At 43.6% G+C, this 19,607-nt stretch overlaps 1 protein-coding gene across 4 annotated transcripts in view; it reads right to left on the bottom strand.

Moving 5' to 3' along the window:
* mical3b (microtubule associated monooxygenase, calponin and LIM domain containing 3b) overlaps positions 1-19,607 on the bottom strand; it is an 87,739-nt gene that overhangs the window by 2,552 nt on the left and 65,580 nt on the right. For 3 of the 4 annotated variants that reach the window (XM_060903355.1, XM_060903356.1, XM_060903358.1), the window contains 7 exons: positions 18,187-19,536; positions 17,965-18,053; positions 16,829-16,936; positions 12,224-12,317; positions 11,964-12,014; positions 3,837-3,936; positions 3,578-3,651 (listed from right to left, as the gene is read on the bottom strand). In XM_060903355.1, coding sequence (XP_060759338.1) covers positions 3,578-3,651; positions 3,837-3,936; positions 11,964-12,014; positions 12,224-12,317; positions 16,829-16,936; positions 17,965-18,053; positions 18,187-19,536 — 1,866 coding nt within the window. Of the gene's footprint in view, positions 1-3,577; positions 3,652-3,836; positions 3,937-11,963; positions 12,015-12,223; positions 12,318-16,828; positions 17,069-17,174; positions 17,226-17,964; positions 18,054-18,186; positions 19,537-19,607 lie in introns of all 4 variants that reach the window. The other variant, XM_060903354.1, reaches the window with a different exon arrangement.

Genomic DNA, 19,607 nt, shown 5'->3' with positions numbered 1-19,607 from the left:
TCTACGCGGAAGGTGGCGTCTTTAATGGTCCGGAATAAATTGAATGCTACACGTTGATGGATTAATTTGTTGTTTCTCACCTATGAAAGGTAATTCCATGTGATCTTGTTTGGACGGTAAACCTGTTGGTACAGTTAAACGCAGCTAATCTTTATTCTCCGCTTTGACCTATCCAATATGGCGGCGAGGATGACGTATTATTCTACGCGGAAGGCAGCGTCTTTAATGGTCCGGAATAAATTGAATACTACACGTTGATGGATTAATTTGCTCCTCTACGCCCTTTTTGAGGAATGTACTATAGGACTAAAACCAACATCTGAAGAGGTGAGATCGCTCCTTTTTTCCCCTATTTTTGCTGGCGGGATTGACTCTCTCTCTCTCACTTTGCACCATTACACAATAAATATTCACAGTGAAAATATTTTGTAAGCGCGTTTCATGAACCAAGTTATAGGATTTGTTGACAACTCGCATCGCATCGCAATGAGAAGATCATTGGCACTACTGGTGTTAAGAATCAGACCATTTCATAAATGAATATTTTGCTGTAGAGCTGCAGTGTTTGTACAATTGCATGTTTTTGCTTCACTATTACTGTCACTATTCTGCTTCTTGCATTACTACTGTGAACTAACACTGAACATAATAATAATAATAATAATATCCAAGCTCGTGTTTCACTCTCACTAGTGCTCTGTAAGGCTTTTTCCTGGTGATATTCGTTACACTTCTACCCAGCGTGAAGCACTCACAGTCATGTGGTTGTGACATCATCGTAAACAAATCTGTTCTACTCATCAAGACTTCACAACGGCAACGTTGCCAGATCTTTCCACTCTGGAACCCGTTCTCAAAAAGATTGCGTTTTGGGCACCCAAAACGCCGGTGCCGTGTGGACGCCAGGCCTAAACGATAAGCAATTGTATCGGAGTTGCCTGAATCCGTTGCCGTGTGGACAGGGCCTTAGAAATGAAGGGAAACTCCTCTCGGTACGAGTCCTTGAAGCGCTGGCCCTTCCCCTTATCCATGCTTTCTTTAGAGATTAGTACTACGCTACATCTTCATAACAAAAGCTTGCTTTGTTGCTTTGTTCAGAAACTTCGTGAACAAAGGCCAGACGATAGCGTGCCATGGATGATCTAATAGCATCATTGAGAGAACAAGCAATAGCCAATGAAATTTGGCGTAGTATCTGCCGCTTGGAACGAAGCAATGTTTTATCAAATACAAATCCCACCTGTGATAGACTTTGAAAATGACCCATGAAAATTGGCAAAATCGTATTTTATTGTAGTAAATTCGTATTTTTGTAATCAAAACGACAAATCGTAATAAATACGATTTATTCATAGTAGTTGGCAGCTATGTGGTTGTCCAGCAGTGCTTCTGTGCTTGGCGCAGTGTTCTGAGCGATGTTGTCCGGTGGCGTCGCAATGGCTGTACAGGTGGTTTGGGATATACCAGTGCTCTGTGTGGCGGTGCTTCTGTGCTCGCTTTATGGATCCATGTCGCAGTGTTCTGAGCGATATTGCCCGGTGGCGTCGTGTCAGCTGTGCAAGTGGTGTGGGATTTATCTTCATGCGCCTTTTGGTAGGTTAGCTACGCCATTGGAATTACATCCTGACCCTCTTTTGGTGGACTCTCTCTCTTTTCCCCCTTCCCCTAATTGTAAAGCGACCTTGGGTGTAAGAAAGGTGCTATATAAATTGAACTAATTATTATTATTTATGATTATTATTGGGCGGCACGGTGGTGTAGTGGTTAGCGCTGTCGCCTCACAGCAAGAAGGTCCGGGTTCGAGCCCCATGGCCAGCGAGGGCCTTTCTGTGTGGAGTTTGCATGTTCTCCCCGTGTCCGCGTGGGTTTCCTCCGGGTGCTCCGGTTTCCCCCCACAGTCCAAAGACATGCAGGTTAGGTTAACTGGTGACTCTAAATTGAGCGTAGGTGTGAATGTGAGTGTGAATGGTTGTCTGTGTCTATGTGTCAGCCCTGTGATGACCTGGCGACCTGTCCAGGGTGTACCCCGCCTTTCGCCCGTAGTCAACTGGGATAGGCTCCAGCTCGCCTGCGACCCTGTAGAACAGGATAAAGCGGCCAGAGATAATGAGATGAGATTTTCTAAATGTAGTGTATTTGACTTGAAACAATTTCTTGGAGTTGTAGTCGAACCAAAAATATTAATACAGTACAGGGCATTCAAAAACTTTTGACAGGATCGTCTGGGAGGAAAAGTGCAGGTATTTTATCGACCTGCACCCCAGTGGCCATTTAAATATACGTAATTTGATCTCGAGTTTATTATTTAATTATTTTACTTATTAGTTAATTTAGTTATTTATTCACTCTGCACACACAGAGACCTGGGTAACTGTGTTTCGTTCTTATCATGTCACATGGTTGAATGACAATAAATCCGAGTCTGAACAGAAATCCTAATTTTATTTCTCGTCTAAAATTTGTTTCGGCGTTATAAAATTATCCAAAGTACTTTGCTTTATTCAAGACACTTATGGCCCTTTTCCACTACCCTTTTTCAGCTCACTTCAGCTCACTTCAGCCCGACACGGCTCGCGTTTCGACTACCTTAGAGCAGCACGACTCAGCTCGCTTCAGCCCTGCTTAGCACCCAAAACTCGCACGGTTTTGGAGTGGGGCTGAAGCGAGCCAAACCGAGCCGAGTGAGGCTGGGGGTGTGAGCAGACACTCCCCTGTGCACTGATTGGTGAGGAGGAGTGTCCTCACATGCCCACACACGCCCCGCGAGCACACTGGGATCTGTAAACACCATAAACCCGGAAGAAGAAGAATTATGAATTACGAGAATTTCTGAAGCCTCATGCGCCTCGCCTCATCTATACGCTCTTGCCAGTATCTGTTGGCGTTGTCGGTGACAACAAGCCACAGCACCAAGACCAGCAACACGAACGACTCCATGTCCTCCATGTTTATTGTTTACTATCCGGGTCGTGATCTACCGCTTAAAAGGTCACTTATGTCACTGTTTGCGCCGCCTAACGACATCACGTGACGTCCACCCACTTTCACTAACTCCACCCAATGTGTCCACCCACTTCCAGCCAGCACGGTTTAGCGCGGTTGTAGTCGAAATGCAACTCCAACAGCCCCGCTCAGCTCGACTCAGCTCGACTCAGCACGGCACGGCTCAGCCCGACTCAGCCGCGTTGGTAGTGGAAAAGCGGCATTACATTGTTCAAAGACATGCGGTTAGGTTAACATGGGGCAGCCTTTGCCTGAGGTTGGGCCGAAGTGCCCTTGAGCGAGGCACCGAAACACCAACTGCTCCCGGGGTGCTGTAGCATAGCTGCACTGCTCTGTGTGTGTGTGCTCATTACTCACTTGTGTGTGCATGTGTGTGTTCACTGCTTCAGATGGGTTAAATGCGGAGGAGGAATTTCATTGTGTGCTTAAGTCTGTGCTTGAGTGTACGTGTGATGAATAAAGTCTTCTTGGCTTTATTTGGCGCTGACAACTGAAAATATGTACACCCCTTATCTAAGATAGTCTAGTCTGTATATTTTTCCTGTGTGTGTTTGTGTGTGTCACGTGCACTGACCGTCTACTGCCATGCGTTCCCTCAGCTCCTGCTGCAGATGACTCTGCCTGTCCTCCAGTTCCAGCTCTCGAGCACTACACACACACACACACACACACACACACACCAGAGGTCACAGCCTTATCTCGCATGCATTAAAGCACAAATGAGGCAAGCCACACCTCCCCGTGAAGACCATGCAGGACACAAACTTTCTGTAAAAAGTGATTCTGCACTACAGCACTTTTCCTCAGCAGTGAAAAAAACCCAAAACACTCACAATATCATGAGCTCTGATTCATAGCGCACCAGTGCGTTCTTCTCCTGCACCAGTTTAAACCACTGGTGCATTAGGCTTGGGTCATCCTTCTTCCCCATTCCTAATGGGACAGCGAAGAAGGGGAGAAGGGGTTTAGAAATGAAGAGAGAAGAACATGGGAGGAATGTGGATATATGTGTCACCAAACTACTTGTTAGTGGAGATTTAATACAGAGCAGCATGCAAGGATGCGTGTATTCACATGGCCAACACACACACACACACACACACACACACACACACACACACACACACACACACCTTCCTGTGTATATTAGGCTAAGTCGAATATCTTTCCTATTTCAGTGATCTATAAAACCAGATTATTCAGTTGCTCCATGCACATGCAGTATGGCAAGGGAAAAAAGAAAAAGAGAGAAAGAGTGAGAACAAGAAAAAGGAGAAAGAAAACGAGACGCACTTAGCTGGTGGAGCGGAGGCTCGTGGACTACGTAAAGGAAAAAGACCGTACAGACGTAAACAGAATGGTCATGCTCCGTGCCATTGGCTCTAGCTAAGCACAACAATCAACCAAGAAATAGAGGGAAGAGGAAGAAAAGAAGTGTTTAGTAGAAGTAAAGGACAAACATCTGCAGTGGTTCAAGTGGCTCTGTAAAACTGCTCCTGCTGTGTAAGATTTTTTTTTTCTTTTGGTATGAAAGTGGTGCTTGAAAGTTTGTGAATCCTTTAGAATTTTCTATATTTCTGCATAAATATGACCTAGGGCGGCACAGTGGTGTAGTGGTTAGCGCTGTCGCCTCACAGCAAGAAGGTCCGGGTTCGAGCCCCGTGGCTGGCGAGGGCCTTTCTGTGCGGAGTTTGCATGTTCTCCCCGTGTCCGCGTGGGTTTCCTCCGGGTGCTCCGGTTTCCCCCACAGTCCAAAGACATGCAGGTTAGGTTAACTGGTGACTCTAAATTGAGCGTAGGTGTGAATGTGAGTGTGAATGGTTGTCTGTGTCTATGTGTCAGCCCTGTGATGACCTGGCGACTTGTCCAGGGTGTACCCCGCCTTTCGCCCGTAGTCAGCTGGGATAGGCTCCAGCTTGCCTGCGACCCTGTAGAAGGATAAAGCGGCTACAGATAATGAGATGAGATGAGATGAAATATGACCTAAAACATCATCAGATTTTCACACAAGTCCTAAAAGTAGATAAAGAGAACCCAGTTAAACAAATGAGACAAAAAATATTATACTTGGTCATTTATTTATTGAGGAAAATGATCCAATATTACATATCTGTGGGTGGCAAAAGTATGTGAACCTTTGCTTTCAGTATCTGGTGTGACCCCCTTCTGCAGCAATAACTGCAACTAAACGTTTCCGGTAACTGTTGATCAGTCCTGCACACCGGCTTGGAGGAATTTTAGCCCATTCCTCCGTACAGAACAGCTTCAACTCTAGGATGTTGGTGAGTTTCCTCACATGAACTGCTCGCTTCAGGTCCTTCCACAACATTTTGATTGGATTAAGGTCAGGACTTTGTCTTGGCCATTCCAAAACATTAAACTTTATTCTTTAACCATTCTTTGGTAGAACGACTTGTGTGCTTAGGGTTGTTGTCTTGCTGCATGACCCACCTTCTCTTGAGATTCAGTTCATGGACAGATGTCCTGACATTTTCCTTTAGAATTCGCTGGTATAATTCCGAATTCATTGTTCCATCAATGATGGCAAGCCGTCTTGGCCCAGATGCAGCAAAACAGGCCCAAACCATGATACTACCACCACCATGTTTCACAGATGGGATAAGGTTCTTATGCTGGAATGCAGTGTTTTCCTTTGTCCAAACATAACACTTCTCATTTAAACCAAAAAGTTCTATTTTGGTCTCCTCTGTCCACAAAACTTTTTTCCAATAGCCTTCTGGCTTGTCCACGTGATCTTTAGCAAACTGCAGATGAGCAGCAATGTTCTTTTTGGAGAGCAGTGGCTTTCGCCTTGCAGCCCTGCCATGCACACCATTGTTGTTCAGTGTTCTTCTGATGGTGGACTCATGAACATTAATATTAGCCAATGTGAGAGAGGCCTTCAGTTGCTTAGAAGTTACCCTGGGGTCCTTTGTGACCTCGCTGACTATTACACACCTTGCTCTTGGAGTGATCCTTGTTGGTTGACCACTCCTGGGGAGGGTAACAATGGTCTTGAATTTCCTCCATTTGTACACAATATGTCTGACTGTGGATTGGTGGAGTCCAAACTCTTTAGAGATGGTTTTGTAACCTTTTCCAGCCTGATGAGCATCAACAACGCTTCTTCTGAGGTCCTCTTTGTTCGTGCCATGATACACTTCCACAAATACGTGTTGTGAAGATCAGCCTTTGATAGATCCCTGTTCTTTAACTAAAACAGGGTGCCCACTCACACCTGATTGTCATCCCATTGATTGAAAACACCTGACTCTTATTTCACCTTCAAATTAACTGCTAATCTTAGTGGTTCACATACTTTTGCCACTCACAGATCTGTAATATTGTATCATTTTCCACAATAAATAAATGCCCAAGTGTAATATTTTTGTCTCTTTTTTTAACTGGGTTCTCTTTATCTACTTTTAGGACTTGTGTGAAAATCTGATGATGTTTTAGGTCATATTTATGCAGAAATATAGAAAATTCTAAAGGGTTCACAAACTTTCAAGCACCACTGTAATTCTGTTTTAGCTAATGTGGGGTAATTAGCTAACACCAAGACTGCAGATTGCAAATAGGATCAGATGATAATGATATAATCCTGATGCAAATCTGATAGCAAAATGCACAAAAAAAACCCAAAATGTGTCATAAACATACACACACCAGAAGCAACCAGATATAAAATTTCGACAACAGCTTGTGTTTTGTCTATATTGCTAATATTAGCTAGCTGTAGCTTGCGCTGTTTACTTCCCTGATACAGCCTTAAGCTACGGGTTACACTACAGCTCGCGATGCTTTGCGACAGGTTATCAATGAAAATGAGGCGTTCTGGTGGCGATGCATGGTGATAAACAGGCGAGCTAAAAGTTGTGGTCACACAGCAGGCGAACATTTGCCTCATGCCCTCACGCACTTGAGTCTGGCGCAGCTCGCTCACAGGACCCAGTCATTATGGGAAACACCTAATGCTGATTTGAGCACAATTAGTACGTGCATGTAAGGACACAGAGGCTTTGCAGAGTATTATCATTATCACTGTCGCGTTTGTTTCTAGCCATGTTCATAAGTCTGCTTTTGGTTTCGTTTGTGTTTTATTACTCGGACCTTGCCTCACGTTTTGTTTCTGTGAATATCACGCCTGCTTGGGGCGGCACGGTGGTGTAAGTGGTTAGCACTGTTGCCTCACAGCAAGAAAGTTCTGTGTTCAAGCCCAGCGGCTGACGAGGGCCTTTCTGTGTGGAGTTTGCATGTTCTCCCTGTGTTTGCAACGGTTTCCCCCACAGTCCAAAGACATGCGGTTAGGTTAATATGGGACGGCCTTGGGCTGAGGTGCCCTTGAGCGAGGTACCTAACTCCCAAATGCTCCCCAGGTGCTGTTAGCATGGCTGCCCACTGCTCTGGGTATGTGTGTGTGCTCATTGCTCACGTGTGTGTGCATGTGTGTGTTAAATACAAAGAGGAATTTCACAAGTGTGTGATGAATAAAGTTGTTGTTCTTCTTCTTCTTAATAAACACTCTTCCTGCACTTAGATCCGTCTACTGCTGCATACCTGACAGAATACTTCACAAAGTCTCTATGAAAACAGTGTCCTTATATGTGCGTGCTGATTGCGCTCAAGTCAGCATCAGGTGTTTCCCATAATGACTGGTTCCCAAGCACATGCACAATGCGCTCCGAAGGATCCCCAAATGTACACATTAGCTCCCGGCGAAGGTTAGGCTATACCGAGCCGCTGTGTTGATGAGGCTCCTGCGAGCATCGGTGACATGGATTCGAGACAAATACATCTCAAGAGGTTCAAAGAAGGTTCCCTGAACTTCGGGAAATATTCCCAAACCCATCTGCGAATATTCGCTGGTGAGTTTGCCAACAAAAACATTGCCACCAAATTTCAATCCGTGTATTGAATTTTTTTGCGACATTTTTGGCCACTCAAGAGGCGGATATACAGCAAAAAACAACTTGCGAAGCTCGGAGAACATTCGGCATGTATTGCACAATTAATGGCGACACGAACAATTTTTCCATCGCCAAGTATTCGCAAACTCATCGTGAGCTGTAGCATGACCAGGATCTTAAGCATCATTGTATGCACAGGTGACAGGAAGCTATCTGGCTAACGTTGTTTGCTAGCTAAAATAGACTCTCTTTATTTTGTTCAAGGCAAAATTTTCAGTCTGCAGAACTCAATAGTAATAATAGATTGCATCCTAAACAGGAAAATATCTCATCTCATCTCATTATCTCTAGCTGCTTTATCCTGTTCTACAGGGTCACAGGCAAGCTGGAGCCTATCCCAGCTGACTACGGGCGAAAGGCGGGGTACACCCTGGACAAGTCACCAGGTCATCACAGGGCTGACACATAGACACAGACAACCATTCACACCTACGGTCAATTTAGAGTCACCAGTTAACCTAACCTGCATGTCTTTGGACTGTGGGGGAAATCGGAGCACCCGGAGGAAACCCACGCGGACACGGGGAGAACATGCAAACTCCGCACAGACAGGCCCTCGCCGGCCACGGAGCTCGAACCCGGACTTTCTTGCTGTGAGGCGACAGCGCTAACCACTACACCACCGTGCCGCCCCCAGGAAAATATTCACATCACACACATCACATTATCTCTAGCCGCTTTATCCTTCTACAGGGTCGCAGGCGAGCTGGAGCCTATCCCAGCTGACTACGGGCGAAAGGCGGGGTACACCCTGGACAAGTCGCCAGGTCATCACAGGGCTGACACATAGACACAGACAACCATTCACACTCACATTCACACCTACGGTCAATTTAGAGTCACCAGTTAACCTAACCTGCATGTCTTTGGACTGTGGGGGAAACCGGAGCACCCGGAGGAAACCCACGCGGACACGGGGAGAACATGCAAACTCCGCACAGAAAGGCCCTCGCCGGCCACGGGGCTCGAACCCGGACTTTCTTGCTGTGAGGCGACAGCGCTAACCACTACACCACCGTGCCGCCCCCAGGAAAATATTGTTTGCCATAAATATCACTACACCACTTAAACAGTACCCACTATTTAGTGCAGCGTGAATTCTCTTTGAAGGTGTATTCACTTGCCACTCATGGCCATCAGCTACATCATGGTACAGAACAGCGCAGTACAGCCCACTTTATGAAATATTTTTTTTTGCTAACAGCTTGCAGTTTTCAACAAGAGAAGCATCCTGTCCCTCCCAAATCCTCAAATCCTACATCCAGTAGCTTTAAATATGAATTGTATAAGAACTACAGTACAGGTGGTAACTGTGCCAAAGAGATTTGCCGAGAAGTTGAAAGGAGAGAGGTTTAGTTACCTTCATGGGAACAACAAGGACAGAGGGAGATGGGTCTCCTACGGGGGGAACCAAGAAAGGGCTCAACTAGCAGCACGGCAAGACAGAAAAAGAGAAAGACAGAAAAGAGACAGGAGGGAAGTTTCAGGGACATCAGAGCGAGCATGGAGAAGATAAAGAAGAGAATATGATAAGGTGAAATGATGATTAGGAGATGAAGAGGGGCTGAGACAGCGCTGACTAAACTGCTGAGGAAGCCATCGTGTAATTCAGATACGAAAGTAAAACTGAACTTGGTGTACTTTTAAATCGCAAGGTCACGTGATGCATTTACCTTCCTAAAAAACCCCAAACGTTTGCATAACCCTGTATTCACACCAGCAAGACATCTGCAACAATTCTATGAGATTCTCAATTCTATGCAAATTAGGTATGAGAAGGTGAAACAACGAATTCAAATGATTGGCTCAAATGATTCTATGGACCAATCTTTCCTGTGGCACATGTGGTCCAATATTTCGTCAGTTCCCCACACAACTTTAGTTCCTACCTCCTGCATGTTATTTCCTGTTTACTGTTTGACATGGACGAAAGCCTTATAACCGTGGTTTCATTTCATTCTATCATATACTTAACAGTTATTCCATGAAATCGAGTCGTACATGAGCTGATAGCCGATGAGACACATAGCACCAAGTCGGTTATAAGCCATGTACGACGAGACTGAGTGGAATAACTGTTTTATTCTATCCACATTCACTGGATTTCGAGAAACGGAGCATTTTCATTTTTATTTTTTGCAAATTGGATAAATAAAAACTTTATACAAAATGTCCGACAAAATCATTTCTGCTTAGAATGTAAACAAACCGGCAAGATGAGAGCAGCAATTTATGAAAAATGTGATGATGATAATAATAATTCTTGAAAAAAAGCAAAAAAAAAACCCTAAGATATGTTCTTACCATCAAATACTTTTATTCTATATTTTGTTGCTTTCTTTTTTTATTTTTTGGGGTTTTTGTTTTCGAGTAGAGTTTTTATTTTATCCTCGGCTGGTTCAGCAACACGTTCTGCCAGTTTTTTCTTCTTCTTTAGGGTTTTTTGGTGGTTGGCAAACCAACTTAAAGGTGCACTACTGCCACCAACTGGGCTGGAGTGTGGAACAGGAGCTGGGGGAGACGGACCAAAACTATATTCCTTGAGCGATTTCTGTTTCTTTTAAATACTTGATAACAAAGAGATGTATCTAACTTGATGTGCTCCACCATTTTGTTTTTCTCTACTCATGGTATGTGAGCTGATAGTAGTAGAGTAGCCAATCAGAGGGCACGATTGCTCATATCCAGTCAGTGTGGATAGAATAAAACCTTTTATACAATACGTATAAAGATTTTTAAAAGAAAAATGAAACTTGGATGGAAGTAGCAGAGATTGGCTGGGCCTCTGGTGAGTGTACGAAGCTAGTACCTAACAAAGCTAGTACAAAGCTTAGCATGGAACATAAATCAAATAGCCAATTTTCACACTGATTAGTGCATTATTTATTATGTCTTTATCTAGATGGCTTTAAAAGCATTTACAGTTTGGCTACTACCATTTCTCATCAGGGCGAATAAAACACTGGACAGGCCACGCCTACTGTACCAGCAACAACATTAGAGCTTAGTACATGCCTGCAAGACACACTACAAGTGATACTAGTTCTGTCACTTGCTCATGTGAAAGTAGAGGAAGCCATGAGCTAAAGGTTAGAGAAGCAGATTTGGGACCAAAAGGTCGCCAGTTCGATTCCCTCGACCAGCAGGAATGGCTGAAGTGCCTTTGAGCAAGGCAACTAACCCCCAAACTGGGTATGTCGTATGTCACTCTGGATAAGAGCATCTGCTAAATGCCTGTAATGTAAGTAGGCTAACAGATCTATGATCTGGAAGGGCACTCGGTAGAGTGCGTATGTCCACCAAGCCACATGTTATCAAAATCAAATCACTTGAATCTAGGATAATACTAAAGCTGTACACCAAATTTCATCCAAATCTCTTCACTACTTTTTGAGTTATGTTGGGAACAGACAAAAAAAATCCTGGATTTGCATACACATCTGGATCCACATACATATCCGGATTTGCATCAAAATCTAATCACTTGTTCCTTGGCCCATGGTTCACCTTTCCTCCAACTTTCATCCAAATCCGTTCACGACTTTTTGAGTTACGTTGGGAAAAGACAAACAAATGGAGGCAAAAACCTAACCTCCTCTAACAATGTTGGTGAAGTTTGACAAAATGATGATGAAAGATATCATGTGTCTACACACACACACACACACACACTTAAACAACATATACACACACAAGCAGTTTGACACCACTCCAAAAACATATTTGTGAATGAAAGCTAGCAGAAGAGAGTTATTCCCTGTTAGCCAGTTTAGATTAGCCATTCTTTAACAGAGAAGCCAAAAAGCTAAGATGTTACGAAATCCAAACCCACAAAGAGAATGAAGAAGAGGAAACAGCAGGGTTCTGGGTGTATTTTGAAAGATCAGCTTATACAGTACAGTTTCTTCAGCATAAAATTTCTCTGTGAGAAGAAAATCATTTGGCTTGTTAGCATTGTTAGCCTGGTTCTGATCAGGTTAAGCTACATACCACCCAGGTGTATATCCAGAAGGTCTGAGGCACTAGAGTCCTCCCAGTAGTCTACAACAAGGACATACTAGTGAGCAAACAACCATTTAGGTCTATTCAAACGGTTTCCTGACATTTAACAAGGCAGTAAATAACGATGCTAAAGTATGTTTCGGAAGTTTGATGAAGAAAGATGTTCATGTGTTCCATACACATGTACATAAAATGAAATAATAAATAATATTATGAAGAGATGGAGAAAGATAGAAGACTGTTGATACCCGCTTCTCCTCTGAGAGCCTTCTCTACAGCAATGCCCTTCTCCTCCAACTGCCTCTGCTTCATTTCCACCTGCTCCAACTGCCGCTGGATGATCTAATAAAACACACACACACTTCAGTCAGTAAGATTACCCTCAATACTACAATGCAGTACAAAGGTATTGATTGTAATTATCACAGGAAAGTCTCCTGTACAGGTTGCGGAGTATCTGATATGTTTTTTGCACTCTTTTGGACGCTTTTCTGGCAACAACCTTCATGATCTTAAAGGCTACAATCTCACTAACTCTCCACATTTCTGTGGGCTGGGATTTCACTGGGAAAACCTTTGAATACCTTGATATAATAACTTGATTTATTCATTGGATAACAGAATCACATCTTCATGGTAGTTTGGTTTGAAGCCAACAACGATGGTGGTGAGTAAACAATATTTAGAAAAGTTTTTTTCCAGTGTTCTGAGGGAAAAGGTCCGTGGTTGGTTATCTAGTGGTTGGTCATCTTTCGATTACGTTCATTATGTCTTATATTAAATATGGTTAGTTTTTTCTTTTTTATCAGACATGTAGTTTTTAGGTTTGTTTACCTGACATGTTTCGACGAACGTAACTGTTGTCTTCCTCAGAGTGTCACCGGATGTTGTTGGTGACGCATCTTATCAGCTGATGTTTCCGAAGACGTGACCTTCCTGTCTGGTTTGACAGGTCGGTCACGCCTTCTATTGTCTGTTCGTCCCCTGCAAGATGGCACTCCAGATATGGGAGAGCACAGAAGATAATAAACATCAGCGCTGGATCAGGGAGGCCATGGAGATCCGTAAGCGAAGCCCGAGGACCATCAACCGGGATGAGGGAGCATACGTGCTCTCCCATACCTGGAGTGCCATCTTGCAGGGGACAAACAGACAATAGAAGGCGTGACCGACCTGTCAAACCAGACAGGAAGGTCACGCCTTCGGAAACATCAGCTGATAAGATGCGTCACCAACAACATCCGGTGACACTCTGAGGAAGACGACAGTTACGTTCGTCGAAACATGTCAGGTAAACAAACCTAAAAACTACATGTCTGATAAAAAAAAAAAGAAAAAACTAACCATAGTGGTTGGTCATGTCAATCAAATTACCTCTTTCTGTTAAAGTAGGTGGTTCTTGGCCACATTTATCGACAAACCATACCAGAGTCGAGAAACGCTATTTTAATATAACATGGTAATTGTAGTCAGGAGGCTGTAGCAGGATGTAAAATGTTACACTAACTACAGAGAAATATATATTAACAACACTAACGAGAATTCTTTTGTTCACACATCAGAGCAAACCTATTTCCGAAATTAGATAAGGGGATGTTAGCTAGTTAGGTAGACTTTGCTGTGGATTAAATGATAAAGGTTCTAAGTGCAAAGTTGAATTCTGGGCAAAATGTTCTATTTCTATTGCTGTTGGAGTTTCGAGATGTTTCGGTGCTGCACACACACACCGTGTATCCTGTGTGTGAATGTTTTGCCAAGATAAAAAACATCCCGCGTTTTACGATTCCAGAGATCGCAGAAGCAAGTAAGCAACAATATCACGTGACCACCGTGGGGCGTGTTTGACCTACTTTTAACCAAAACAAGCCGGCATGGGTAAATATGGCGGACTCGGCTCTCCCTCCAGCTAAAAGGCAGCGGAAAAGAAAAGGAAAGCCTGCCTAGTGAGTGCAACTGCAAGATAGAGCAAGGTTAGATGACGTGTCATTTTTCTGGACAGATAACTAAATCATTCTAGCTAGCGCTTAGCTATCTTAGCCTTAGAATGCATGGGCTCGACTCCACGGTAGCGAGTATGGAGCTCTACACTGAATGTTTTGATCTTACAGACAAAAGCAGTAACAGAGAAAAGATACAGTATATTCGTCTTTTGTTTCACGGATCTATTCATGAACGTCAACCACAAATTACATCCCTGCGACTCAAAACTCTCCGAGGTCGATGCAGAGTTATGATGTTTTCCACGCATCATGATCTTGGTGTGATGCAGTTCCATAGTTATTCTGATTACTTAAAGCTCCTCGCATTCAGCTGTTTCCGTAGGACTGTACTGTTTACTTCAAGAGGGAGGAAAACGGTCCCAAAATGGAGAAAAGCGACCCTCAGGACATCAAAATGATCACATCTCGTCCACATGATATTGTTCTTGCGAGACAGGAAAATACCATGCGGAATAAAAAAATTTGAAAATTTCAGATGACTTTGCAGTCAGCACTTTTAAATTTTACATGAGTGATGTCTGTTCATGGTCCTACATTTATTTGTAAGCAACAACTGCTACAAAAAAAATCAAATAAACAACAACAACAAAATTGAGGCCACATTTTCTTTGCTCAAGATCCAGGTACTCTTTCACTTGATCTAACTTCATGCTTTTGTATGTCTGTGTTGTATCAGACAATGCACTAACTAGCTAGCTAGCTAGCTAATTAACTAATGAATGGAACCAGGAAAACTGATCTGGCCTGAGTTTCCCAAAAGCATTGTAGCACAAAGATCATCGTTAAATGGTAGAGCGAGTAGCACAATGAACGATCTCTTTCTCCTAGTTAAGATGCTCTTAGCGTTAAGAGGCTTTTGGAAAACCCACCCCTGACTGGTCAAGATGAAACAAGACATCTAGATATACTACTTTAATCAAATTTAAAACTACATACAAATGTTGCCTGATGCTGATCGGCTTTTTGCCATTCAGACTGCGGAACATTTTTCTTGCTCAAACTGAAAAATGCCACAACTCAATTAGCTCTGTGCTTGAACATCGCCAAAACGTGCTTCCATGCTCTTCTCCAAATAAAAAGGTTCTCTATTGTAACAGCGTGAACAGAACTGTGCTCGCCCTTTGGGAGTCTGCCCTACCATTTAACAAACACACAGTGCTGAGCGTAAATGAGTGCACCCCCTTTGAAAAGTAACATTTTAAACAATATCTCAATGAACACAAACAATTTCCAAAATGTTGAAAAGACAAAGTTTAATATAACATCTGTTTAACTTATAACATGAAAGTCAGGTTAATAATATAACTTAGATTACACATTTTTTTCAGTTTTACTCAAATTAGGGTGGTGCAAAAATGAGTACACCCCACAACAAAAACTACTATATCTAGTACTTTATATGGCCTCCATGATTTTTAATGACAGCACCAAGTCTTCTAGGCATGGAATGAACAAGTTGGCGACATTTTGCAACATCAATCTTTTTCCATTCTTCAACAACGACCTCTTTTAGTGACTGGATGCTGGATGGAGAGTGATGCTCAACTTGTCTCTTCAGAATTCCCCATAGGTGTTTGATTGGGTTCAGATCAGGAGACATACTTGGCCACTGAATCACTTTCACCCTGTTCTTCTTCAGAAATCCAACAGTGGCCTTAGATGTGTGTTTAGGATCATTATCACATTGGAAAAATGCACAATGACCAAGGGCACAGAGTGATGGTAGCATCTTGTCTTTCAGTATAGAGGAATACGTCTGTGAATTCATGATGCCATCAATGAAATGCAGCTCCCCGACACCAGCAGCACTCATGCAGCCCCACATAAGGACACTGCCACCACCATGTTTCACTGTAGGCACCATGCATTTTTCTTTGTATTCCTCACCTTTGCGACGCCATACAGTTTTGAAGCCATCAGTTCCAAAAACATTTATCTTGGTCTCATCACTCCCGAGTATAGAGTCCCAGTAGTCTTCATCTTTGTCAGCATGGGCCCTGGCAAACTCTAGGCAGGCTTTTTTGTGCCTGGGCTTTAGGAGAGGCTTCTTTCGTGGACGGCATCCATGCATGCCATTCCTCTGCAGTGTACGCCGCATTGTGTCACGGGAAATAGTCACTCCAGTTTGGCTTTCTAATTCTTTAGTGCATTCTGCACTAATGCACTAATTCTGCAGTGAACGTGCATGCTGATTTTCTTCAACCCTTCTCATCAGAAGACGCTCCTGTCGAGGTGTTAACTTCCGTGGACGACCTGGACGTCTCTGTGAGATGGTTGCAGTTCCAGCTTTCTTAAATTTTTGTACCACTTTTGCTACAGTATTCTGACTGATAAGTAAAGCTTTGCTGATCTTCTTGTAGCCTTCACCTTTGTGGTGTAAAGAAATTATTTTCTTTGGGGAATTCTGAAGAGACAAGTTGAGCATCACTCTCCATCCAGCATCCAGTCACTAAAAGAGGTCATTGTTGAAGAATGGGAAAAGATTGATGTTGCAAAATGTCGCCAACTTGTTCATTCCATGCCTAGAAGACTTGGTGCTGTCATTAAAAATCATGGAGGCCATACAAAGTACTAGATGTAGTCGTTTTTGTTGTGGGGTGTACTCATTTTTGCACCACCCTAATTTGAGTAAAACTGAAAAATGTGTAATCTAAGTTTATATTATTAACCTTATTTTCACGTTATAAGTTAAACAGATGTTATATTAAACTTTGCCTTTTCAACATTTTGGAAATTGTTGGTGTTCATTGAGATATTGTTTAAAATGTTACTTTTCAAAGGGGGTGCACTCATTTAAGCTGAGCACTGTATATTCATGTTCAGACTCCCAAAAAATCTCAAACACACACCGACCTGCGCACGATGCAGCCTCTTCAGCTCCTCCTGCTTGGCCTGCCTGCGTGCAGCTCTTTGTACTCTGCGGGTCAGCTTGGCATCAAGCTCATCCTCAGTTCCTGCTTTCTGAAAGAGTGTGGAAGATAAGCTTATACTCGAGGGATCAGGGAACATCACCCACACCCCTACCACCTCAGTGGAACATGATGATTTTGGGGTCGCCACCTTGTCGGGCCTCTGTGACTTCTTGCCGCATTTCTATCGGGTAACAGAATCAAGAGGCAGGCTGAATGGTACCCATACATGCTCGAACAGCAGAAGTTAAAACATGGACAGGCTGTGTGAAAGGCAATGTTGGCTCTACCTTAATGGCGTAAGCTCTCTTGAATGCCAATGCGTGGGGCACATAAACAGACTTGGGAAAGAAAACAGTGTAGACTTAATTAGTTGTATTAAAAGCAAACAAACCTGCTCAGTTCTCCCAACAGGATGGCTCATAGCACGAGAGGCAAGCTAGCAACTAATACAACACTTTAAGGGGAAGCTTCTTTCCTTCTACACTCAAAAAAGGGTTCATGGGTAAGGGTTTTAGCTTCTTAAAGGGAAAAGGTACTTTTCTGAAAGGTAAACCTTTCAGGGTTCAACCTGAGACAAACTGAAGGCCACTTGAGGATGTTACTTTCTAAAAGTGTCCAGGCATTTACAGTATAACCTAAAGCATAACAGGTTCCTCTAAAAACCTAACATCACCAATAATATCAACAATGTGCTGGAACAATTGTATTTTATACCTTCTCTCGCTCCTCCACTCCATCCTCCTCCTCTTTGATTGATTTTTTTTTTAATGAACATCTGACCTGATGAGGTCAGACACCTCCTGACTCGGCTGAAAACATGGTCACAAGGCATTTCAGCCCCCAGTGTAATCACATTCTCATTTTTTTTTATCCTACTCCACCAGACTGAATGGACTTGCGCAAGAGATCCAACCGATGGAGGGTCATTCTGTGTACGTTTTAGCATCCTACCTGCTCTCATCTACCTAAATGAAGTTTAAATTAATCAAGCAGGAAGGATAATGGAGCAGTGACCGGAAAGGAAGTGCAAAGATGAGACGAAGGAGTAAAGGAGAGATAGAGGAGTTTTGTTCATACCTGAGCTCTAAGTGGAGATCTGTCTAGCACAACACTGCAGCACAGATCCGTTTCTTCAGAGAAGCTCAGGTCCTTCATTGAGCTCAGGTCTGAGAAGAGAAACGTTCCCAAATCAATCACTTGCCTCTCACTGTGTAAGTTTCTATTCCTAGCTCTCTGTCTTTAATGCCATGTTCACACTTGCAAGAAACAAAGTGACAGGTGACCTTTTTGTTTTTTTACCTGAGGTTCTGCGAAAGCCAGGCATTCTCTTCCTGCTTTCCAGGCTGGTAGTGCTCGGCAGAGTCCTGGAATAACCTTCGCCCTCTTTCCTCTTCTTCTCTTTCTTATAACCAGAGAAGACACTCTTCCACAGGGATTTGTGTTTCCCCAGTTCCTGCTGCGTTTCCCCTGACAGGTTGCCACTTTTTCGGTTCTTCCTTGGTGAGAACAGTGAGCTCCGCTTCTTCACCTTCTCCTCCTCCAATGGCTCGATCTCTGACCTCTGTTGCCAGGCTTCAGCTCCACCCACTTGCAAGGGGACCTCTGATAGTGCTCTCCTTCCCTCCAGTGCACTTTTGTCCTTCCCAGAGATTCTGGTTGGGAGACTGGCCATGGGAACCTCTGTGACACTGGCATGGCAGGGAGTAGCAGGGCAAGGATACAATTCATCTGCATCTCCTGCACATAAGACCTCCACCTCAGCAGGAGGTAGACTCTGAGCTCTATTCAGGTGAGATTTCAGCCTGTCATGCTGTATAAGGTCTGTCCGAAGCGGGACAGTGTGGGAATTCAATAAGATTTCCCGGTTTAGAGTTGGATCTGAGTGATTCAAGTCAAGCTTCTGCCTTGCGACTGGAGGACTTCTAGAAAGAGGCAAAAATCTCAAATCTGGGGCTGAAACTCTTTGGATTCCACTAGTGTTGGAGGAGGAGATAGTGGCCAAGCCCCTTCCTTCTTCTGCTACCGGACCAGTCAAAGTGATGCCAAGTCTATGGACCATTAAAGAATGGTTTACTACCTCCTCTGGTTCATTCCCATCCTTCATGGATACATTCTCAATCCTTACTTCTGGAGGGTTTGAGCTGCCACATGATGATGTACCACCTTGAGAATGTGTGTATGCACTTTGTAGGTCAGACATAGAAGGCGTCTGTGTGCTGTGAGTGTCAGCACTCTGAGTTAGTGTACCTGAGGTTTGGTTGATCAAGTCACTCTTATAGGGAGTGTGTGAAGGCAAGTTGGAATCAGATGTTGTGTGTGTAGAAGTGGAAAGTGTATCTCCAGTACTCAAGGATTGGGTGTTGAGATCAAAGGTCTCAGGCACCACTGTTTGTCCCAAACTCTTCCTGAATTCTGCACTCTTCACCCAGAATTCCTCAATGACCCCAGATCTCTTGGCTGCCGGGTCCTCTGGTGTCACAGGAGGGTTGGATGTGGGTGGATAGATGTGTGTAGGATCTACAGTGGGTGTGTGTAGGGCTTTTGAAGCTAGTGAGGGAAGGGGCTCCAGTGGCCCAGAGACACTTGATTCAGTCTTTGTGTCTGAATGAGATTTTACCTCCAGGTTATCAGAATGTTCCTCACCAGACTCTGAGAAAAGTGAAAAGTAAATTTGCTGAGATTTGGACAAACATCTTTTAACAAATCCTAACTCTGATAGA

Source organism: Neoarius graeffei, chromosome 21, assembly GCF_027579695.1.
Source record: "Neoarius graeffei isolate fNeoGra1 chromosome 21, fNeoGra1.pri, whole genome shotgun sequence".
Taxonomy (NCBI): Eukaryota; Metazoa; Chordata; class Actinopteri; order Siluriformes; family Ariidae; genus Neoarius; species Neoarius graeffei.
The sequence above is the reverse complement of the archived record's forward strand: the minus strand, read 5'-3'. Positions and strand labels throughout refer to the sequence as shown.